The sequence below is a fragment of the Anguilla rostrata genome, chromosome 5, assembly GCF_018555375.3.
Source record: "Anguilla rostrata isolate EN2019 chromosome 5, ASM1855537v3, whole genome shotgun sequence".
Classification (NCBI taxonomy): Eukaryota; Metazoa; Chordata; class Actinopteri; order Anguilliformes; family Anguillidae; genus Anguilla; species Anguilla rostrata.
The window spans coordinates 40,222,222-40,248,228 of record NC_057937.1 but is presented as its reverse complement, the minus strand read 5'-3'; the positions used below and the strand labels follow the sequence as shown (position 1 = coordinate 40,248,228).

The 26,007-nt window shown below is 39.3% G+C and overlaps 1 protein-coding gene and 1 long non-coding RNA gene across 2 annotated transcripts in view; one reads left to right on the top strand and one right to left on the bottom strand.

Annotated features, from left to right (window-relative positions):
* Positions 1–26,007, bottom strand: part of LOC135255267 (uncharacterized) — a 72,281-nt gene extending 46,274 nt beyond the window's left edge. The window contains exon 1 of the long non-coding RNA XR_010330134.1: positions 25,789–26,007. This is a non-coding gene — a long non-coding RNA (uncharacterized LOC135255267). The remainder of the gene's footprint in view (positions 1–25,788) is intronic.
* On the top strand, positions 21,758–25,784 carry LOC135255265 (homeobox protein DBX1-B-like). The gene is made up of 4 exons (XM_064336211.1): positions 21,758–22,365; positions 22,664–22,750; positions 24,027–24,226; positions 24,544–25,784. Exons 1-4 carry the CDS (start codon positions 22,005–22,007, stop codon positions 24,859–24,861), a joined length of 966 nt encoding a protein of 321 aa, XP_064192281.1. The 5' UTR covers positions 21,758–22,004; the 3' UTR covers positions 24,862–25,784.

The following is a 26,007-nucleotide window of genomic DNA, read 5'->3' as shown; positions in this document are numbered from 1 at the left end:
CTGATGTAATGTTGCTTCTACACAATTATATTGTTCTAATACCTTGCTCTGATTATAATCTATTTGCATTGCTAACTTGCCTCACCTTAAGCAGTTGCTATCCCATCATCACCATTGCTGGAGGATGACTGCAGTATAAATACTTATTAAACATCCCCTGGAAGACATTTATTCAAACAGTTCAGGCACCTTATGCTATCCTAGCCTATCACATAGCAAAAGTAATTTTGTAAGTATTCAGACCCTTGATCAATTCTCATATTTTTACAGATTTTTTTTGTTGTTGTTGTTCAGTGTGATATTTTATTAAAAAACTGTGAAACTAAATAATTTCATGGGGTGACACTGGTTTTAAGTTATCATTGCCAAAAAGAAAAACTTGAAATATGTAACAGTTCCTGCTTCACACCACTAGCAAGCACCAGTTTGCCAATTTTGGTGTTATTTTTGCCTGTGCAGTCACTCCTTATGTCATTATTGTTTTAAGCTAATTATTAGGCACGCCTGTTTCTCACTAGTCGTCTGATCGTCTGAGGATTTAGAAATTAGCCCGTTTTGTTCTCAGTTGTTTCATTTGTTCATTTGCTTCACTTGTTTATCAGTGTATTTAAGTTCCTTAATTTCCCTTAGTTGTTGCTTGGTCTAATTGTCAGTTCACATACCTTACAAGTCTTAGTTTCACGATTGTTCCTGTATTGTTCTAGTTACCCTTCTCATGCTTGTTGTTTTCCTGTGTTAAGCAGTTTATTCGATACTTACTTTTGTTTCAGGTTCTTTTCCTTTGTGTTTGGAGGTCAGTCAGGTATCCGCAGCTCTGGCCAGGCAGGGTGCAACGACGAGCCAGCACGATCAGCTGCTGCAGTCAACAGCGGAAAACCTTCAGACCCTCCCTGCCGCGGTTCATCGTCTGTCCACCGCAGCCACACCCGGGGAAGATTCATCGAGAGGCAGGTTACCTCCATCTTCCTGAGAGCCGTAGCCTCCCTCACCTGAACGATATGATGGCTGTCTGGGTAAGTGCCAAGGATTTTTAACCAAGTGCTCCCTTGCTTTCGAGCTCCAGCCATCTAGTTTTTTCTCCACCGAACACTTGAAAGTACCCTTTGTTATCTCACTGCTCTCAGGCAAAGCCCTAGCCTGGGCGACGGCGGTGTGGGAGAGACAGTCACTGATCTGTGACAGCATCCAATCTTCTCCTGGAGAGAGGAGTAAAAGTTTTGACCACCCCGGTAGTGGAACAGAGGCGAGGGTCACATTATGTGCTCGACTATTCTATTGAATTCTGAGAGCAGGTGGAGGCAATGGTGACTTTATTTCATCTGTAAAAGCTGTTTAGAGGATGCAGACGACCACTTCGGAAGAACCGATGCAACTGGGAAGCACCACACCAGCACCGCACCAGAAAGGGCGCTTCTGCATTTACTTCAGACAATCAGGGCACCTTCACAATCCATGCCCTGAACTGGTGGGAAAAGGGCAGACTTGTCAGGGTGTGGCCCGATCATCGTCTCCCAATGTCTCCACTTCATGAACTTTGCTCCCTCCCAGGCTACAGTGGGCATCGTCCCAGTTTAACTTGCCAGCCTTTATTGACTCTGGTTGCTTCTGGAAATTTCATTGATAGACCATTAGTCCATCAGTGGCAAAAAATACCCCTGGTAAGTTTATCAGAGCCATATTTGTCACCGCACTAGATGGCAGACCCCTAGAGTATGGGGAGATAAAACAACGTATTTGCATATTCAGTTGCGATTGGAAAACCCCTAGTCCTTGGTCACCCCTGGCTCAAATGCAATAATCCATACATTGATGGAGTCTCAGAAACTATGTTGGGGTGGGGGACAGAATGTCATGGTCACTGCCTGACCTTTTGTCTAGTTCCCCCAGTTCCCCATCTCCAGGATCTCAGTCGGCAGATATAGAGGAGCCTGACCACTCATTTGTACCTCCGGAGTATGGGGACCTGTGACCAGTCTTCTATAAACAGCTGGTCACATCTAAAGGTAGCACAATCTATACGGGCACACTCCAACTTCCGTGCCTGAAGACTCACACCAGTCAAATCACCAGCCCTATAGGAAATTATAATGGTGAAACCAATGTGCTGTGGGAAATTACGGGGTGTCACGATATATATATAGTAAAAACTGGTATGTTTAAAAAAAAAAAAAGTAATTGTGCAAAAATCCTGCTATGATATATTGTGAGAACATTTCCTAAGGGGGGGAGGGGGTGCAGGGAGAATCTATTGGGTTTTTTTTTTGATAGCTTGTTTTGCTGTAAGTGCTTGCATCTGTATGGTTCTTTTGTCCATATAGATGGTAAATGGACTGCATTTATATACCACTTTTATCCAAAGCGCTTTACAATTAATGCCTCTCATTCACCCATTCACACACACACCAAAGATGAAAGGCTGCCATGCAAGGCACCAATCAGCTCATTGGGAGCAATTAGGGGTAAGGTGTCTTTCTCAGGGACACTAAAACACACCAGGGCGGGGGATCGAACCGGCAACCCTCTGACTGCCAAACAACCGCTCTTACCTCCTGAGCTATGTCACCCCATGTTTTTTTTAGATGTTTTTGTAATCCAAAATGGCCGAGTTCATATAGCAATAGCTGTTTTCTTGCTCTGACACCATTTTGAACCTAATCCAATAAGTATCCACTGGCCTAACAAGTTGTCAAAAGTGGTCAAATAAAGAAAAAACATTTTACTCTGTCCAGTTCTTAAATACCTTGGCTATACAGAAAAATTGGCAAAAGTGAATTCCAATGTGAAAAGTAGTCATTCCATAGAAACCTTGTTGAATTTGGACAGTTTTTTTTAACCCTAGCTGTTGTGGATTTTGCGAAATAACCAGTAGACAAAGTAAATTATAAAGTGCTTTATGTTAATTTTTTTTACATTATTATTTTTTTATATATACATTATGTACATATTAATATTTCCTCACATATTTAATAGGCTTTGATATTTAAATTGTAATGGCACACTGCTTCAAATACTGCTATCCTCAAAGTAACGACAGACATAAATACAGACACTCATTTGAAATCAATAAACAAAGTTAATGATAAATGATAGCATTCTATTTCAATGATCGCATTACCACCATATATATCGCGATAATACCATTGTGATATTTTGTGCCATGATAATCATGCCATGATAATATTAATATCATGACAGCCCTAGCCTGAATACTACTGCAAGGCATTGTACACATTTATCAAAAAATAATACAGTAACCAAGCACACTTACTTGCAACCCTTTTCAATAGAGGGGGCTCAGGCTACAGGGGCAGCGTACTGCAGACTCAAGAGTGTGATGCTAATGATAGCAATTAATGGGGCCTGACAGAACAATCTGCTGGTTATTGTTTTCTTATGAAAGCTCGACAGCTCACGCACAGTTCTGGTGAGAGGGACAGGCTGGCAAAGAGCAGGCCCCACGGGTGAGGTGCCACGCAGCTGATCCTATTGTAAAGATCAGCTCAATTAGGCCTGACTCCTTATAATCCCATGCAACTGTCAGAAGCGGCTTCGCTTTCCAGTAATATGTCAGGAACAACCCATTCGTCCCCGGCACCTGTTGTCCACAGTAGAATGGAAAACACAGCTTTTGACTAGTCTGTAGCTTAGGTGGTTGTCTGTTATGTTTTAACTGAAAACAATGGCAATGTGATGCCCACTCTCTTCTTTGACCTCGACTTTCTGGTGGGTTATCATTGTGCCATTGTGCTATCTAAAGTTTTAGTTCAGGAATGAAAGCAATGGTTTGAGCATAATAGGTACTGTGCAAATGTTACATTGTAGCTAATCCAGATGTGACACAAGGGTAAGTTATCCTCGTAAGTTAGACTCTTTGCACAGTGCATATAGGGCTTCATATTGAATTCTAGACCACAGAACTGCATTTCAAGTGGAATGACTAATCGCTATTCCGCAGCATAGGACAGCTGCTCCAGTTGTTATACAGTTCTTTGGTCTTGAGGTTTAAACTCAAGCTAGGCACACTGAAATTGACCCCTAAGAGACTAGGACAGTGAGGTGTGAACACAAACACTAAGATCAAGCAACAACTAAGGGAGAATAAGGAACTTAAATATTCTGAGAAACAACTAATTCAAATGAACTAATGAAACACAACTGAGAACATAATGGCCTCATTACAAAGTACTTAGAAAATGAAGTGCAGAGAGAGCGAGTGAGACACAGGTGTATATAATAATAAACCAAATTAAACAATGACATGCGAAACAATTAACTAGACAAGCAAAAATGGCACAACAACAGGAGAGCTGGTGACTCCTAATGATGGAAAACAGGAACTGGTACACTTCTTCAGGATAATGTACAATATGACTTTCTTAAATAATTATGATAGAGCCAAAGGGGGGAACTATTTTGTTTCCTCAGTTCATTGTCTAAGACTGGGGGGAGCTCACCTTTGCTCTGTTTGGGATTTTGTACTGCTCCACAACCCCCCACCCCCCCACCAACACCCGGACTGCTGTATACCTACCAATATCAGCAGAAAAGGTACAGCTTAAGTATTTATGAGGGTGTATAGCATGGTCAAAATAAAAGAGAAATAAAAGCTATGTGAATTTTGACCATTACTTCAGTGGTAACTATCAGACAAAATTCAAATATTAGATCAAAAGGAAAAGATAATTAAAGTCTCCGCCACCTGCCACCTTCACCACCACCTTTATTTTTGATTTAATCACCACGTTTGGATTTGAGCAAAAAATATGCTGTAGATACTTAAATTCAATAGAAAGTTGAAGTTGCTTTTCTTCAAGCTGCAGTATTTAAATACAAAAGAACCGTGTTATCCGTGAATAAATTCCAGACTTAAAGGTGGACAAGTATTTTTTTTTTTTAATCTAGGTTGATTAATCTCCCCAGTTTCATCAAGCTAACTTGGCGTGTATGTTAACAGGAACTACAGCAGGTGGTATCTCCAGATTATTAGCTACTGAGCCCATTAACTAGTTTCGAACTAACAAAAGTAATTTAGCATTCACTGAAATCGTCAAACTGTAACCGTTCAATTAAATTATGCATTTGTACAATTGAATACACCTCAGCCCAACACTTTCGGTTATGTTGGAAATGGGTAGGCACAGTATTACATAGCTGCACCAGTAAATTAACACAGCCAAGATGGCACCATTTAAAATTGGCCAAACTGATCATGGAGGTCTGGTAATATGGAATGTTTCATTATTAACACTGACAGAATCATGAAATCATTTCCAAATTAATACAACAAAGTCCTCATCATAATTGCCTACACCACAGAGTACCTAGGTACTTGGAAATACTGTTTTATCTCACCATTGCATTGAACCCTTGCACATTTTCTTAATACACAGCTGTTCAGTTTTAAAGTGGGAAAATGTTTTCTGGCTCACATTTCAGCATATTTATAAAGGTAACAAAACACAGAACTCTCCAAAAGTAAAATAATATCATTGTGTTTCTCTAATTATCAGACACTTTCATCAAACACACAATACACTATAGTCTTCCACATCATTTTCTTCACTAACTGGACTGAATGATACAGTACTTCACCAAGAACTACTGAAAGGTGGAACATCACTCACACAAAAAAAACAAAAAAACAACAGCGATAGGTATTGTAGTTGGCCAACGTGGATTAAGAATTGTGTAATCACAGGTGGCATAGCCGATTTTACTTTTCATGTCATTGCAAATTAATCATGCCAGCCATAAAAAGGATAATTTTCCTAATAGACACACTAAGGCATGTCATTGCAAATTAATCATGCCAGCCATAAAAAGGATAATTTTCCTAATAGACACACAAAGGCATATGTGCAAAAGTGGGACTACTGCCTTATTCACAGTGCTATTAATGCATGGGTGAATTGTTCCCTCCTTGGTGTAATGTGACCTATAATGTCCCTGGTCTCTAGTATTTGCAAACATGTTTGAAACAGTGCATTTCATCAGAACACCTCCCACAAAGGGAGGTACACAACGGAGCACCAATGAACATGGTGCATAGTAAATGTAGAGAAGATATAAGATCAAAAGCAGTGATTAGGTCATATGTTTTGACCATCCTGTGACCATGACCCTTCAGTGCCAATTAGGGTAGCAGGGAAGACCTTTGGGAGTGAGAAGTCGAGCACTACCAGATGTCTACATGCTCAGTTAAATCGGATGTTAGAGGGGCAAATGGCTAATCAACAAGGGGCTTTAGCTTATCAGATATAATCTGTCAGGTCCCATCGGGAATTCCTGACTACAGAGCAGGATCAAGGCCATTAGGTCAGGGGTGGGCAATTCCAGTCCTGGAGGGCTGGTGCGTATGCAGGTTTTTGATTCCACCAATTACCCTGGCTAAATGAGCCAATTGGCTGTACACACCAACACTGGTTAACTCATAATTTAGATTAGATGACAGTAAAAGGTTTCATCGAGGGACACAGAAACAGACAGCCAACAGACAACCTCAGCTGTCAATCATGTGCTTATCAAGAAATGTAACTAGTACATCAGAAGGCATAAATGGTAGGGCTAATGAAATAACTGAGGTCAGAGGTTGGCATGAATACCAGGAACAAATACGGCTCTAGCTGTTCACCTCTGCATTAGAGTCAGAGTTTATCAGTGATACAGCACTGCTCATCTGGCTGCTTCTCCTGTCTGGGTTTGCTAGGGAAAATGAGGGCACAGATTTGCCTGGCAGATCTAATCAAACCTTTCCGCTGTCATTACACTGTGAAATAAAATAAAAAGCCTGTTCTCAAACCTACTTGTGCCCATTCCTAAAGGCAGTTAGTTTCCTCAGTGCCAATGCTCTGATGGACTTTCCACAGGACGGAAACAAGCAGGAGTGTTAATGAAAGGATAAAAACTTGGGCCTCCAGGCATAATGAGGGGATGACAGTGCCTGGGCTGATAGCGGCTGACCGTGCGGTCCGGGCTGTCGTACAACCCCACAGTGGTGCCGGCAATATAAACATTATTGACCGCTTAATTTTCGGTTCCCCTTTCTTGGTGTCCGGTCACACGCCTGCCACCACCTCTGGCACACTGAGGCCGTGGTTCCGTCTGTTGCTCCTGTCAGACGCGGTTGTGTGCCTGAAGAATGAGAGCGGGCAGGTGGTGTGACTAAGTGAGGGCTTGTTAGAATGGGGCAGGGATGGGAGGAGGAGGGACATGAGGCAGTGTTCCACACCCACACAACTGTTCCCTTTCAGCACCGCTCATTCTTTTTAAGTTTTTCCCCCTTTTTCTTTACAACGCATTAACAAAACGGTTTACAAACCACGGGCGAAATTTTATCCGCCCGACTTCCGCTGAGATTTATGCAGCCGAGCTGGTCCAGTGAGCGTGAAGCTCAGCCGCCAAGCTTTACAAAATACCACATGGCCCTTTTTGATTGCTTAATATCAGTTCCATTCATCGGAGTCATTCATTATGTAGATACTGCTGTCACAATATATATGAATTCATTTGTAGGGCAACTGGGTCAGCATATAGCTCAAATATATATCTCTACTTTCACATGAATAATATATGCAAATAAAGAACATTTACTTTTACAAGTAAACTTCAGAAATAGTATATTTTAGTGTTTAAATGAAGTTGCTAAGGAGGCTGGTAAAGTTATTGGCAAGTTAAAACCTGCAATTAGTTGCAGGGCTTTGAGATATATTTTAAATACATTTCTAAGATTGAAGTCAGCTTTCTATTCCATTATAATAGCCATGTTTAGGGAACAATGACGGAAAGGAGACAGAATAAAAAGAGAACACTTAAAAAAAAAAAAAAGTCTCATAGGTACGAGACACCTAGTTTTGCAATGGCAGCAGTGACAATCAAAAAAAAATGCTTTGTCAAAACTGAATGAATTAATATATTTTTAAAAATGAATGCATGTAAAACCAACAAAGCCAAATTATGGTAACAGTCATTTTATTGAAGGAGACAGTTTGCACCATACCCACACTTTTTAGCCACTGGCCCACTAAGACAGAGTGCTATCCATTTGATGTGCTTTTATAATTTAATTTGACTTTAACTGCATCATTGTTTCCTTTCACTCAGGTTGAGGCCCCTGGGCTAACAATAGAGCCTTCCAAGGGGATGGAGCCCAGTGCTGGCCAAAGGTTAAGCAGGCCTACCCGCCATGATAAATCACTGCTTAATGGGGTCACCATTGTCCTGCATTGCCGTTGCTCACTTTTTAGATTGTTGCCTTCTGGTTGTAAAGCAGGCACAGCTAATGAAGGGGCTACTTTGAACTTTTACACCATATTGATCAGCTTCCTCGAGCAGATGTCCGTGGCTATGCAACTATTAAATGTACATTAGAACAACAAAGGAGATGGGGTGGGACTGGGAGGAGAGGAGGGTAGGGGGTGTGTGGGCGAGTGTGGGTTGGGGACGGGAGGCTATTGACAAAGCACAGGGAACTCCATTTTAAAACAATTTGTTTCCCAATTTGCCTTAGTGTCAGGGCAAGTGAATGGATCTGAAAGATGTGGCCGTTTGAATTCACAACTATAAACCTGCATCGTGTGTTAATTTACCGGGCATGTGATGGAGAATGATCTGATGTAGTAGATGTAATGTAATTTTGCAAATTTTCATAAGATTTAAAAAGGAAGAGTGAAAGAGAGACAATATACATTTAACTTAACTTCTCCATGCAAAAGCACAAGTACTACAGCAAACAAGAGTCATACAAATCTTCCAACTGAAAACCAAGCTTTTTGCTGAAGCAATCTGTAAACAATGTCTACTTCCATTTTTGTTCTGCAACCATCCTAAGCGATAAATCTCATTTTGGTATCTAGGGGCAGGATCAAAGTAAAACCTTGAGCAAATCATCCTATTAAAATGATAAACCTCTGGTAATTTTGCTGTTGACGGCTAAAATCTCAACAGTACTGGTAATGTGTGATTTGGTCTATATCCCAAGTCTTTAATAAAGCTCCTGTTCAAGATTCTAGGCAAAAGTGAAAGTCAGCACTTTGAGCGAGTTTCAGACTGCGTTTAATAGTGTTTACCCTTAATTTGTCTGGAGTGTGACCCCGGAGAGAAGTAATGGCCTTAAACAGGCATGACAGAACATCTGTCTGGGCACTGACTGAGTAGAAGAAAAAGGTATTGCACTGATGACCATATAATCACTGCTATTGTGTTAGACACGGGGAATTAGGATCCAGCTAGGTGGCTGGTTGTCCATTTAACACGGGACTCCACAGGCTACTAGATCACTTTGACAAGCTTGGAGGAACTCATTTTTTAAGAGTCAAAGAAAATCATTTTCAATACTGCACATTTTTTCCTCAGTATCTGACGAAATATTTTGCAGATATGAACACAATTGCAGGGAAATAATTGCAAAATTGTGTATGAAATGATATATGCAATATGCACAATTTTCACCAAAAAACACACACATATTAGTTACATTTTATTTGATGTTTAAGTCTTGCTTCGGGATTTGGGTCTTATTGTAGGCACATAAGGGCGGACAAGCTCCACAAAGCCTCTGTCTTTTCACAAGCTCAACTCCTCAGTCCGCCATGGTGCTGTTGGCCTCAGTGATGTGACATTTTTATCCCTTTTTAATACACTGCACTCCTTGCCCTTGTGAACCTGTTGAAAAGCTCTGAATGAGGCCTGTAAAGTACTACTGGCTCCCTTAGACATTGCTGACTGTGAGCCAGGAAGGGGGGACTGCTGGTTTTATTCAGCGCCTAAGATAACACCATAGAAAATGATAGACTCCTCAGAATTGTTTGTCCCCTTGGCCATTGTTCTTGGGTTCAGTGAATGAGGCTCTTTTGAGGCCCGTGAGGGGCCAGTGCAGGTAGGAGGCCCACAGAGATAAAGCCCAGCCCATGGCTGATTGCCCACTTATGGACAGGCCTGAAAGGCCTCAGACACTGCTGAATAGACTCCCACTCACTTCCACAAGCTCTCTCTCCAGCCCAGTCTGCAAGGGACGTGAGCTGCTGTTACTTTTAAAGTTACTTTTTCCATAGCACTGCACAGAAAACATAAAATCCTCCTTTATCAACAGAAAAAATATACTGTATAATGCTTATTCTCAAGATGACTTCTTTGCTTAAGATAAAACTACAAATGTAACATTACAGCTAATGCAACATTTATACAGGTAAAAACAAAATTTAATCAGGAATTGTTTCTAACTTACTAATGGTATTCATGTCAAACATCTGGGTTGGGCTAAGATTTCTGCCCTTCGATGCAGAAATTCCACGTCTAATTGAAATACTATTTCTCTTCCTTTTGGCTCTATTGAGAGCATTCAAAGTAAACATCAAAACTCAAAGATCATTGCACTGCAGCACCAGTTACAAAGCATACAATAGTAAATACATAACTAGAGAAAGGATGGAGCCAACTGATAATGATCTGCTCTACAGATGCTGTATCCTGAAGATCTACTTCCTTCCCTTGTATTGTGGTTGTGTCCTTGGGTAAAACAGCATTCTGACATGTTAACCATGCGATGAGGTACTAAGGACTTAAATATTAGCCAAGCAGTAAATGGGCCTGTTCTGCCGTCACTGCATTAACACACCCAAAGCAACTGGAGATTCAACTTGCATAGCCAGGCTATATCTGACAAAAGATTCTGTTACACTTTTAAAACTGGTTTGGGTGTATTGTTTACAGCATCTTTACATCTTTTTTCTTCACAAGTGTACTTTGGTGCCTCTGTCCCTGAGGAATTTTGGATGGACATGTAGTGTATGTATATATATATATATATAATTATTATTATTTTTTTTAATTCTAGAGTAGAGCAAGGATGATGGAATATAGGCACTAAATGAATTTCCAATTTCTTAGCTTATCGTTTTAAAATTCATTTAGGGTCATCATTTGATTGGACTTCCCCTTCTGTGTCTACATTCCAATGACCTCACTACTCCAGAACGAGGACATGCCATTGTCCTGGCTTTTATTGTGTTTGCATATCATGTGAAATGCACCTTTCGTGGTCAATTTGGCATAAACTTTTTCCTGAATGATGAAACTATAAATTGCAGAGCTACCACTATATATAATTTTAGGTGCTGTGAACGTAAAATGCTCTTGGCATTCAATCTGGATCCATTTCAGCTATGATGACTGTTAATGGAGTGACAGCAGGAAAGGCTAACATACAGCATTGCTAATTATGTACTCCATGTGACTCATTCCAGGAGGCACCAGCTCAGTGTTTCCTACCATCTAAATATCTTTTTTTTAACCATCATGCCTGAGCACCATCAGCACTGCAATTTTCTAGGGACCTGAATATTTAAAAGTAGAATTTAATTAAATGTAAAAGGCCATTACGGATAATACAAAAGATCATAATGTCTAAACGATGATCCAGTAAATTTTCACCTGACAAATTTCACCCCATTCCTTCATTTGGTTTCTTCAGTAACAAAATACGGGCAACAAATATCACTGTGTCTCATCCCTCTCTTGCCCTCACTGAACCAAACAGGTCAAAAAACCTTGAGGGATGGGCCATCCATTAGGTCCTTCAGCGAGGTTCTGTAGAATGTGCCAGAAAGATCTTCTTGTGTTAACTAAACTCCATTCTTTCTTCTCGGTGTATATATAAAAGGATTCAGCAAGCATTGGGGTGAGGGGCACAGGACTTGATTGGCAGTATCTGTTGGAGGCAATGAACTCTGCTTACACATTGTCTTCGTGCGTCTGTTTAAAGCAGTTGGAGTGCAACCCCCTCCATCTGTTTCTGCTAATCTGCCCATCATTTGGGCCTGCTTGTTCTGGCTCATGCCCTTTCACAATGTGTTATTATTATTACACTGACACAGGAGCCAAAGCAGGGAATGACATACTGGCATATTTTCCTATTGGATAGTTGATGTGGTTTGTCTGCTTAAACCCGTTTTTCATCATCTCAGTTTTCAAAACCTAAAATAATATTACTGCATGTATCTGACCCAAAGAAAGGGCCCTACCATCTCATTTTTCATTGACTATGTTACAATAGAATTTGAATGTCAATGTGGTCACCAGAAGGCACAGAATGAATTTCCACAGACATTTTTCAAAGTCAGTGTTACAATGAATGAATGGCAGTGCTTAATCCTATATTCTAAATCATGCAATGTTTGCCTTGATTATGCCGTACTGTACATACACTTATGAAAATGAATTCCTACTTTCACAAACACACAAATGTTTTACTCTTATAATATAATATATATATATATATATATATATATATAATGAAATATAACCATTAAATATTCATTTTGTTCCCAGACACAGCATATACTAAGCTAATAAAGGCAGGGGTTTTCCCCTTACAAACACGCATACACAGCAGCACTTGATCATGATTGACAGGTGGAAGAATTTCTGACCAATGCAGATGCCTAATGAGAACAGAAAGTAAGAGCAGTGGACAGTTATTTAAGTGATAAAGGAGCATGACTCCCATTACTACTGAGCGTGAGCAGCAACAACTGAAGCCAACTTTCCACAGACCTGAAGGACCCAATACACTACAGCTACACTGTTCTTTATCTACACTACTGATGGAGTAATACATGGCAATACATGGGTTCATGGTATAATCTAAAAAATATGAAGGGTAGATTTCCATATGCTTTCTTAATGGTTCTGACAAGACCCTTGGCCTCAGAGAATCTAAGAAATCTTTATGAAGATGAAGACAGGACTGCATCCAGAGTAACTACTTTCGGAGGCATAGTATGCCCAGGGAAATGTATATGTTCTGCTAACAGTACCATAACTTGATTAGAATAAAAATTAATTATTATATTTAAGTACTATTCAGCACATGGACAGAAATGTTTACTCAAATGAAGGTAGCATACCGACCTCTTGAAATGCGACAGATACGGCAGGTTACATTGAATGAGAAGTAAATGGGAGAAGAATGTTTCAACCATTTAATTCAGAATGTTTTAAAATGATGCTGAGAGAAAACAAGCTCTGAGTGTGGCCACGAATAACTGGGTAGGAAAAGGAGCTGGCACATTCCAATTTCTTTGAAGCCTCGGATGTCAGTCCACATGATGAGCCTTGAGCTTTAATTGGGGGATCCCTGAACTGGGATGTCCTGCATTTGGCCCCATCATCCCTTACAGGCCCAAAGCAGGCTGGGTTTCAGAGTGAGTCGGAGTAAAAGTTCACCCAGCCGTCTGGCTCTGTCCTGGTCCCCTTTCAGGGCAGTGCCTCAATGAATACAGCGAAACTGCAAATGAAAGTTTTCATCTCTGCACCAAATTCAGTCCCCATAGAATGAGCCCTTTCTTTTTAACAACACCCCCAGCAGCCTTTTGTGTTGCCCTCTCTCAAATGGCCTTAGGATTTGCTTTGACCCTGTGCGGGTTATAAGCCAATGAAAGCTACACCCCTATTCCAGTCAGACTAAATATTAAGGAAAAGGTAATATATATATATATATATATATTTTATTTTTATTTAAATAACCAAGACAAATATACAAATATACTGGTTACAAATATACCGGACGGTTCATGTTTAATTAAGAATAAAATGTATTATTATGGGAAGAGAGCTTTGGGTCTAAACAAAATACTATGGCACCAAAACATTGGCTGGAGGACCAATGGCAGCCCTCCCTTGGACCATTTGATAGAGCCCCTACACTTACATATAATTTCAGGTGAGATTTCATCACCGAAAGAGATTGAGTCAACTCCTTCCATAAGACCCCAGTTCTGAAATGATTCTTTTTGTTAGGGACTCTCTAGCTGAGCACAGGAACACAGATTCTGTGTGTATGGAGAGAGGAATCATCAATGGGTTCAGAAAGAACACCTTGCACTGTCACTTCTAGGCCAAGAGCTCGACCTGGTTTCTCTCTCGGATGGGTTTGAGCTAAAGCTCCAGCACCAATGGCTCTGCTTCTCTCCCTCTGGCATACTTATAAACCTGTAAACTGAGATTTTCACATTCAAAACGTGCTGCATGTTTTAGTAGGTTTATAATGTTTATTTGCAATATGCCGTATTCCAAAAACGATATCTCAGTTTAAGCAAAATAAACACAAGTGCCTGCACAAAACCCAATGAAATGAACAGCAGCTGCTGAATGTTTATTGTCCCATAGTGAGCATATTTTATGTTGCAGCAGAGGTTGTTGCTGGACTTTCACCACTGCCACCATTTTCCTTTTACATTTCAAAGGACAACTTGGCACCGACTCATTGGAACACTTCTGAATAAAGGGCCCCTCTTCACAGAGACTGTGGAGTTCAGAAAACCCCAAAGGAATGTTTGGGACCTTTTCGCCCTGCATCTTTGCCATCAACGGACGGGAGCAAAGACGGCAATGTGGCTGTGGCTGTCCCCAGCAGCGAAGGCTTTAAGCCTCTCTGTTTCCCCCCTCTACTCTTTACATTCAAAGCCTTTGTCCTGGCCCTTGCATTCAGTTAATATTAGCTTTGCAGCATTTAGTAAAGACATCATTCACAGACCATGCATATATACTCTTTTTTCCCCCCAAACACTGAAGACAATAATGGGCCATTTTGTATATTTATTTTATCAGAGGTTGAAAAAAATATACTATTTACTACATGTCTGGACATAGATCCATTGTACAAATATACATTTTTAAATATTTATATTTACTGGCCTTTAAGTGAAAATGTGTGAGAAAAAAATCTCAGGTCTGCATTTTTAAAAGTTTTAAAAAGTTCTCTGCTACTCCCAACATTTTACTTGACAGATGACAAATACCTGAAATGAAATAAGAACATTTTATTTTTCGTATTTAATTTACTGTGGCCATTTCGGAAAATTATGCAGTACTGTTATTGTTGTTTGCCCTTTAATCAAGTGTCTTGCTGGGGAGTAAATGGTAGCTTAAGGGAAAATTACTATTATGAATAAAACCAAAATAATTTGGGTGAGCTCCAGCAGAATTCTGTGATATATCCCTGACATTTTTAAACGTCTCAAATTGTTAAAATGCATGACTTCAACCTTGTGATATAAAATGAAGTATAAAGTTTTTTTCATGTCATATGAAGAACCATTTCAGATAAACGGGATGTGTTAAATCCTGGTTGGTAAAGCTGTGACATCGGTCCTGGGACTGTCTCCCACTGTCTAATTTAAGCATGTAATTGGATCAATTACAGGCTTCCGCAGGCCAATTGACTGCACGCACATTGTAATGTACAAGTACTTGAGAGATTCAGAAAATCTTCACGATTGTGCCATGCCAGTAACTCTTAATCGCATCATTTTGTCATGCCTAGTGTGACCATATAACTGAATTTCAAGAAAGGAAAAACAGGGGCGGGTGGGTGTTGTGAACATAACATTAAGCTATTTGTTTATATATGGTCTATGGAATTTTTAGGACATTTTCAGGAATAAGAAATCCTGCCTGGCTGTAAGAATATGTTGGGCCTAGTCATGCCCAGTTACAACTGTAGACCCATCCAATTTCAATAATGTCCATTGAGAGGGTGAACACTAACAGCAATGTACTCCAAAAATGCATGATAACAGCAAACTACCTCCCTTCCACTCTGTGCCCTGCCAGCTGCGCCACTAAAGCTATTTTGCTAGAGGACAGACAACTGTGCAACTGCTGCAGGTGGATAGCAAGTACCTATTCAACCATTAACCGTTATTCAGTGAAGAGGTTTGTGAGTTAACCTGTTGAATGTTGACTGATAGGTCATCCCCTAAGACCCCTAAGACCAGCTACAGTCAACACTGTGTGTTGTGTGTGTGTGATACATCACTCTGCAACCAACCTTTGGGTCGCATTGTCTCAGATTTTAATGATATTTAACAAGCTGATTTGGTCTTATAAGAAACCCCTTAAACCAAAATTACACTTGTCTCAGATCAATACTCTGGGAGATATGGGCTAATGAAGATTGGGCTAATTACCGCAACTCCATGAATGTACCCACTAAGGTTGCAATGCAACCAAGACTAGAATAGACAAAACCAATATGGAGGGAGATGAACTAAATTAGTGCTCCTTCAGAACCTTTGATACGAGGATTGTGCATCTGTTCAACATTGTGTATGTCCATCCAATTGCCGTGACCAGTTCAACCACGAGCACACCTGGGTGATCTATTAATCCATCACAAGCGTATCAGGGCGGTATGGAAACATGTACAATGGAGATGGTTCATGAGCATGTAGAAAGTTCAAACTCAATTCTCTAGTGCTGGACATACCACCTTAAACACAGCCCAGCCACCAATTACCATGATATACAACCACAATGTAACCTGTATCTCCCAGATTAGTCAAAGAGTCATTTTAGTTACAGGGGTTTCTTATAAGACCAAATCAGCATGACAAATCTCATTACAATCTGTGACGATGCGGTCCAAAAGTGTGTTAAATTGACCTGGACTCCCCTTTTGTGAGTTTGCATGTAAAAAGTGCAATACAATTAAGATTGAATGGAACTGAATGGAAACAGTAGAGATTGGTCATATTCCATATTAATTATAATGCAGAGCGAATTTAAATAATCAAAATGATGCTTTTAAAGTTTAATTTAAAAAAAAATAATAATAAAATTTTAAAAAACTATTTTACTCTTAGGATTTGCCTCTGTACCAGCCCTGTTTTATTAACAAACATATTTTCTGGCGAGTGGAAAAAGTGTAATGTCTTTTTTCCACACATTATCTTCCCTCTTTGTAGCCTCATTTGACTATTCACAAGAATGTCCTGTCCATCACAACATACATTTACTAAACTTATTGAGGCAAGGGAGCGACTGAAAAAGGCATACATATACAGCTGCTGAAAAGGCAACGGCTTTCTGCTGTTATGCAAATGTACTCATCAATAAACACTCGCAGGAGAATTATATCTGAATTAAACAAGGCTTTGGGTTCCTTTAACACTGAGCCACAGACCAAATTCTCAATACTGAATCCACACTTCACGGCGGCACATGTGATCAGTTTGACGAGATGCGAACTGACATAAATACTATGGTGCGTTTCAATCCCATTACTCGGCTAAACCACGTCAATACCGGCAAGCCAGCAAGCGCTGCCGCCCGTCATTCATGTGGCAGGGGAACAAGCGTGCACACTGCCACTGTGGGTTCACCAAGCTCACACGGTCACCCTCTCTCCATTGGACTCTTTCAGGATGGCATTCTCCTAAACCCTCCACATTCTGCTCAAAATGGCATGTCACAGATTGCAGTGATGGACTGCATACTGACCAGAAGACCTATAGACAGATGGCAAATTCAGCTTTAAAACTGGCTCCTTCCTTGACTGTTACGACCGGCAAGTGAAACGAGACTGCCAAATGTCTGTGCAAAAAAACAATGCACAAACTCGTAAAGTGAGATTCATACGCAAAGTTAAAGTTTAAGGCGAAATGTAAATTTATATTTGAATATATATATATATATATTCTCAGAAATAAGCCAAAAATTGTATTAAATGTGTGCAAATCAGACAAATTTACATTTACAACCCAGCTATAATACATTTACCTCTCATTTACGACTACGAAACGTTTCGGCAGCTATCTTACTCAGCTCGAATATATTTTTTTTCTTTGAGAGATTAAAGCAAGACGTTTCCCTGTATTCTTTAAAGACAGTAAAATGGTGTGTAAACTCAGCACTGACAGTACTCGATTCCACAAGGGATAAAATGTTTGCTATCGGTACAATGTACTCGATCAGGGTATATTTAATAGTTATCATTTTACCACACCGTATAGCCTACAGACTACAATGACTCAGGGTATGTCAGCATGTGCAAATTATCAAGTATGAACTGGACTGTAAAGCCTGAGAAATGCCATCATGGCCATTTATAGGCTGTTAAAACAACATGCGTAATGTAAGACGACCCTTTTCAAATATGAATTATTTTGACTTTATATGACAGTTGTAACTGGCTTCGTATGATAGTTACAATTCTCATACAGACCAAATTGTTCTTACTGGGAAGGTCTGAAAACGTATATCTGATAAGTCTTTCACTGTTTTAAGGGGTAAAAAAAACTTAAACGTTTCTGAGGATCGTTTCTGATAAGAGAGTTTTGGTTTAAAAAGTACATTATTTTCCTTAATATAAATTATACTAAATTTATTTCAGATTCAAATTAAATGTACATGCACAGACAATATAATTAGACATTCATAATCACTACATAAAAAGTTATATTTAATCAATTACATTACATTACGTTAGTAACCATTTCATGAAATCAATGCTTCCCTGGGTATTGCACCTGTAGACAGATCCGTCGGTGGTCAGACAGACTTGGCTGTGTCTAAAGCAGTGTTCCTCAAACTTGGGTCCTTGATTTTGAACTTTCTGGGCTCACAAGCACAGCTGTTAAAAATATTTAGTCAATATCCACCCTTTTACAAATTTAGCATGTCACTATTATTTGAAAAAAAAAAAAAAAAAAAAAAACCGAGGCAAAGTTTTAGCAACGGACGCCATCTGTCACGTTTGAGCTGTGTAACCTGGTTCAAATCTGTCACAAGGTCATTTGACTGAAAATAATAACATTAATTTAGCCTAAATGCTTTGGCCTTTGTCTCATTAAAAGATAGCCTCCATAACCCCTCTTCTCCAATTTGAAGGTAAATTTGATGTGTAAATGAAGAGAGGATTAGTTCAATTAAAAGGAATCAAGGTATTACTGCTCATGGTAAATTTCAGCAGTGACCTATTTCAAATAGAAATTGTTCGTGTTTTCCCACTTATATTTATTACACTACTGTACAACCTTCAGCGGGGTTGGATGCAGACCATTTTTTTTGGAAAGTGTCTTCAATGGAATTCATCCACGCCTGTCAGTTGGTTGTGGCATTAAAAACAAGATCACATTTGCTTCAGTCACTGAGAGTAAACTATATATTTTTGCAAACCATCTCTTTGTTCGGCACAGAGAGAATGTGAGGCCTATAAAAAAAGGAAACGCATATTCTTCACCAACCGTTAAGTTTCTGCTGTAACAGGTAGGCCTACGTACCTGAATACAAACTGGCCCCACACGATACGACATAAGGACAACCAATAAGAATAATGACTTTTCACTATTTCTTTTTCTTCATAATCAAGGAATAATTTAATGGAACGCTCATGACACAAAGCATAGACCTAGATCAAAAGCGTCCCAGCAGTATCGAATGTCCAGTAACTTTATTTTCATATCATTAAACGCTTTCACAAATTTAAAATGTTTTATCCATATGAATATCTACCAGACGGCACGACTTTGTCTAAACATAACGCGTCTTTTACTTTTAAGATATTAAGTATCCCAAGCCATTTTCAATCATTTTCAACGTCATCTACAATAAAGTAGCCTATGCCGGTTTCATACAAAAAATAGGCTACGGCTGGAAATTCGAAAACAATTCTGTACATTGATAAAAATGTGTATTAATATCAGCCTAACGGAAACGGACGCACAGCTTATCCTACACTTCATAGAATCAGCAATATACGAAAGATCATCGTTTATGACAAAATGAGGGAATAACTCAATCCCGACGGTACTTAGCTCCGACCTCCACAAAACTATTTGAAAATCACGTTCCATCGTAAACAAGCTAATACACGTTGTTACAATGGAAAATGTCAGCATCTCATTACGCACCAGCAATTCAATTAAAAAATAATTATGTTGTTTTTAAGGCTGGGGCAATAACATAATTTGACTTATCACTTTATGCCCATTAGGCTTGTTATATTATTCATATTTTATATTCTATTATCATGACATTCTGTTCATCCTTTGCAATTTCATTTACATATTAACCGAAAATTACGCTGTATTTATTTTATTTCATTATGTATTTAATTGTGATTGATGGGTTCCTTATGACTAACAGGCGTAGTTTCTCAGAATAAAATATCCATTGGCACCGTAAAGATTAGGATAATTGGCTGATATCAATTCACTTCGTTAATTAAAAAAAAACACGAGGGGCGAAATTTGTGAACCAAATAATAGATTGGTAAAATCATGGCATGAACTATCCACTTTATGCAAACAATTTCACAAAAAAACGTCTACGAACTGGCTTTTTGAGCTGCTGAGAAAGACGACTTACGGGCTTCCATCAACAAGTGCATTCGGCGATTAAACTGGCTGAACGCTGACTTTGCGTCGTCAGTGGAACAAAACAAAGAGCGGCAGTCAAATGCCATTAGTCACAGTTATACTGATTTCAGACTTCTGGACTGACAGAAGAAAATGTTGACCAAAAATCATTCTTCGTTGCTTTTTGTTGGTTTCCGTGTCTTTCTATGTATTCTTCTTTCTCCAGCCTTTTGCAGGTACTTATAGTATCCTAGGTTACTAGAAAGTTTGGCTGAGACATATTTATTGAACTGGATCTATGTGTAGCGCAGGTGGCTGCATCTGACCAGCAAACAATGATCTAAAGTAAAAAAATAAAAAAAGAAACATTTCCCCAAATTCTTTAAACATCTTCGTTTTCCCGTTATCACAAACTATTTTGTGATCTATTATAGAAATCACGCTCCAAAATCTTATGAAGCAATCCCAGTTTCAAGATAAAATTGGTTTTCTTAACCAACAAAATAAACCAATTTCTTAACCAATTTAAAATAAAGTAAGGTGTAGTCTTCAGCACAGATGAGGCATGTGATGAGTCTAATTAAACTTTGATGAAGTTTTAAAGTTTCAGAGGTTTAAAATAATCTAATCATATATTGCTTAAACTGTTGAAACACAATCAAAACATAGAAATTAAGGCGAATAATGCGATTTTTTTTTCATAAATTACTGTCTTAGAAAAAGAGAAACAGCAGAAGAACACAGCTCATGGTTACTAGGATAAGAGATGTATGGCCGGGGCTGCACTTTATTTTTTATATTGCAAATGTTCAGCGAAGCCAGCGAAATGAACGGAGAACAGGCCCATTTAACGCATATGTTAAATCATTCTGTGACCATAAATCCTTTTGATAGCCTACTTTACTCCAGAACATCTAACACAAAGAATAAGCAAACACAAACAATGGTTTCTCTGAAACAAATTATAGGCCTATTTCATGCAATAATTTTAATAAAACTAACCAAATCATCTGTAAGGGACAAACATCAGTAGTTTTAAGCGTAATACTTTGCTGGCAGTAAAAATGGCCTATTGTTATTTGTATGGATAGGCAGTCATAAATCATTATCATCATCATCAGCGGAAATATGTGAACTTAGTTTGACAACATGCAGGCGTACAGCAACTTATATTGGCCTAAACGATGTGGTTAAGCAGAAAACAGATCTGTGCGACACGAAACTTTTTCTCTTTATTCTTCAAGTAAAGAAATAGCCCACCATAATTTTCACTTTTAGGCCTACGCTAACAAGAAAAAAAAAAACATCTGTTAATTTAATTTAAAGCAAGTAGCCGCCTAGGCATACACCACATCTTACAGTAGCCTAATAAATACACCAACTTTAATATCTGCACACAGCATCATGGCAGCCGTTTTTAACGAATAGGCCCATTTAATTATTTGTCTAACAGCATGGGCTTAAATAACGAACAGATTCCTTTAAAATCCCCCTTCAGCAAGCGTGAAATTTGTAACGTTCAAAATAGCGTTTTAAGCAGTTGAAGTAGGCTAAATGTCGCGCCCAAACAATAACCGTGCTAGAATTCTAAACACACAGCGTATGCCAAAGAGGCGGTGAATATGCAAAACTGTTAACTACAAGTCTAATCCTATCATAAATTACACCCTTGAACCAATCAGGGCGCTGAGATCCCTGACTGAAAAAATTCATGTGGAGAATCTCATTGAGCCCAATTGTCCGAATTGTCAGTTTTGAAAGGCCATTTGAAAGCAGACCACTATAAAATCCCTCACAGGTTGGGTCCTAACAGAGAACTACCCATCAGCCCAAGAGAATATTATACAGAAGTCTTTTTAAAACGGCACTATGATGTTTCCAAATATTATGACGCCACCTTCTACACATCCTAACCTCTTTAGGCCGTCAGCAGCTTGGACGTTGCCCCGGTCATTGCAATCAGCACTTAGTGCTCACTCCACCTTTTTAGTGGAGGATTTGTTGCGGATCAACCGACCAATATATTTTCACCGTACAGTCTCGTCACCGACAGCGTTTGTTGCAAACTCAGGAACCACTTCTATCAAAATCGTTTCGGCGGATGCTTTTAACACCTCCACAACCGTGGCTCGTGAAAATCACTCGCCCCTGTGTTCACCTTCCACCAACAGAGACCCGACTTATTTGAAATTTGGAGTAAATGCAATCCTAGCGCCACCAAAAATAAATGGTAAGTTTTCCTTTTAATCAAAATGTTGAGTATGTGTGTTAATGCAAAAATACACGATGTGATCCCTTAACTAGGCTACCTATCTACTTTGGGCTGAGGGATCACATGATTAAATATTTTGTCAAAACTATTAAATACTGTATTGTGTAGTTTTAACGCAAAATATTATTTGACTCGTTTACTTAAACAGTTATGTAAATGTGTAACCTACTTACAAATGTTTATGAAGCGAAATTGTGTGGAACACAAAACACACTACCTCTGAGTTTAATTTTCTGTATTTTCTTTTTCTTTACAGCGCCATCGTCTTCCATTCAGTGCATGCGGCCATTTCCTTATTTTGATGGGCCTTCCTATCCTTTAATTAGATCTTCATATTTATCAGGTATTCGTTTTTAACATTATCTGGTTGTATTATAATATTACCATATGTAAGCAAAAATCTGGTTGTTTCAAGCACCCTCCAACTGCAAGCAAACTAGATTGTCTATAGGCCGTGGCTCTGAGGACAAAAACATTACAATACTGCGGAATCAGTCTCGTCACTTCGATGCCCCTTTGTAACAAAAGGAGCGACTGCTGACATTTTGCAACGTTTTGTACAAATTTACAAATTAGTCAAAATTGTCATGGGGCAAATGAGGCGGGTCCCTTCTCACAGTGAAACTGTTGGCTTCTCTTCGTCGCCCTGGTATTCCCACAGAGCGAGTGCCCTTAGACACTGTTCGCAGACAATGGTTTCAGCACCATGACAAATTGGTCAGCTCCCCTTGGGCAGCCATACACAGACACAGGGCTGATTTTTGTCATGACACAGCTAGGCATTTACCAGTCATGGACTAATTTCCCATTGTGAGCTATTCCGTTTTTCAGCATTCCCATAAGACCACATGTATAGTTGCGTGCAGTAGTGGTGGGAGGTCCAGACACATGGCATCATAGTTTACAATCAGTGGTTGAGGAATCAATCAAAATGAATAATAATGTAATCGTGAAGGCTGTCTACAAGTCATAATACCTGGAGGGTCTTGTTGAGTAGTAGGCGTAATCATAACGAAACGTTATGGATTTTCAAACCTACAAAACGAAATACAACATTGCTGCAATATAAGCACAGAGCATCATAGCAAGGTTCGTTAGTGGTGTCAAGACTTCTACAAAACAACTTGAGCTGCATGAGCCTTTCGTGTTTATAGCCTACATGGAAACTGGAAACTTGGCAAAATGCACCTCCCGCCATCAATAACTTTCAAATGGTCCTGGAATGCGAATGTTTAGTTTAGAAGTGTTTTGTTACAATAATATATGATTTAGCTGCCTGCCCTCAGTCTTTTTCTTTTAGTTCATTACTACACAATTACCGTTCACACTCCATTTAGTTCACTATATCTCTCTGGAACGTCCTCAAAGGACACCCTAGCCTACCTCTTTACCATACCAATGCCATTGTGAGAGCCTAGCAATGTGCTAATTAGATGCCTGGAGTATTTTACTGAACGAAATAACACAAAACGTTAGCAATATTTACGTGTATTTGAAATAGCCTACTAGACAACAACAAAAAGCAAGAGCACTTCAGTCTTATTTTCGCCAGGGAGAAAACGTCTTGCATTCGATACAAAGGTTTATCTAATTGTATTTCTTGTTTTGTTTTCCCTAAGCATCGACTTCGGTTCCTATTCCGAGCACCTTCGCTTGGCCGCTTACTGCGAGAGGGAAACCCAGGAGGGGAATGCTCCGGCGGGCTGTGTTTTCTGACTTGCAGCGTAAAGCCCTCGAGAAAATGTTCCAGAAACAGAAATATATTAGCAAGCCCGAGAGAAAGAAACTGGCTGCAAAACTTGGGCTGAAAGACTCACAGGTAGGCTAATTATCAGTTTGACTAGCTCAACATCCTCTAATGGTATTCGGTTTAATAACACTTCTTACATGTGTTCAACGAAAACTATTTCATGATTTGGTTTCGCCCATGCCGATAAACAAAGCCCGGTTGTAAAATGCGAAACGAATAGGCTACGTAGGCCTAACCACGATTCCAATTTGACTTAGCACACAGTTTTTTGTTTTTTTAAGGAATAGGCTTAACTCATAACAGGCAGTTGCATATTGTGATTACACCACAGCTAAGGAGTGTTGTAACTGTGATATAATGGCTAATATCTTCTTCTGTTTGTCCAGGTAAAAATTTGGTTCCAGAACCGAAGAATGAAATGGAGGAATTCAAAAGAGAGGGAACTACTATCTTCCGGAGGGTGTCGAGAGCAAACCCTGCCCACGAAAATGAACCCCAACCCAGATCTTAGCGATGTTGGGAAAAAGTCCTCGGATGAAGAGGATGAAACTTTCCACACAGAGAGACCCCGCGAGGCGTTCTGCTGCACTTTCACAGAGCGGAAGAATTTAAACAATGTGGAATCACGACAGTCGTCTCCGTCCCACTCCAGCAAACACTCAGACTTTTCAGAATCGGAGGACGAGGAAATAACAGTTTCGTGACTGACTTAAATATACATTTTATGCCGCATGCTTGGCCAATGTAAACCGACATAGCTTTCATCGACATACACCTGTTACGTAGCAAAAGGACGCTTGAAAGAGGATGATCCATCCATAGGCTACAGCAGATATACTTAAGATAGGTCTAAAAATATCTGCTGAACAGGACAATTTATTCCTAGGCTATATGAAAACCGGAGTCCTATTAAAACAGGGATTCAACTGGATTGATAACTCGGAACACCGACATTTTTATTTTTTGTAAATGGGCATAGCTCTTCGAAATAATTTGCCGTTTGCACTGTTTTTGAGAAGTATAGCTACGATATAGTCTCTTAGGTCCAATAATATTTTGTATGGACAAAAATACTATTGTATTTGTATGCAGGCAACATTCTATATCAACAATATTATGAGCGATTTTAACATGATTTTGTTTATTAAAATGTTAGGCTAAATGTGTACATACAAAATCATTTTGCTGCTGTGAAGGCTGTAAAACATACATGTTTGGATTCATTTATAGGTTACCATTTCAGATGTAGGCCTACAGCCTAAAGGTAAACGAAAACCAATGTAATTATAAGTTTACGATTTTCTTGGATTAGATTAAATAAACAACAGCCAAAATGAGATCACAATAAAGTACAAACAATATGCCTAGGATATACTTTACATTTTGTCACCAAAATAAATAAATAAATACTCACATCTAGTTTCTAAAGGCTTTACCTAGTAAAACTGTCGGTGGGGGTGCAGGACACTGAGTAGCTGAATATCTCTCACATACAAGAATAAAGTCGAATTAATTTCCGTAATTTCCACCCAGAAATCAAATTTAGAAGAACGCTGCATGCGATAACGTTTTAGCCTAACATTAGCCTACTAATCATTTTACTAAGTAGCCTACGTCGGGATGCTGGATACCTTTGATGAAGCTTCCTGCACAGGTTAGGCTACTCCACGTGTTCATTCTTTCTGGAAAGGTTTTCCACAATCTTTTGAACCATTTCTTTATTTAAAATACTTACGCAGAGTAGCCTAATGCCGTTATTACAATTCTCCATTCTCTGTGGGAAACTAAGAAGTGGCTGTTTAAAGATGAGTATTTCAAATTTGTGCAAAAACTAAAGCCGAAACTGGGCG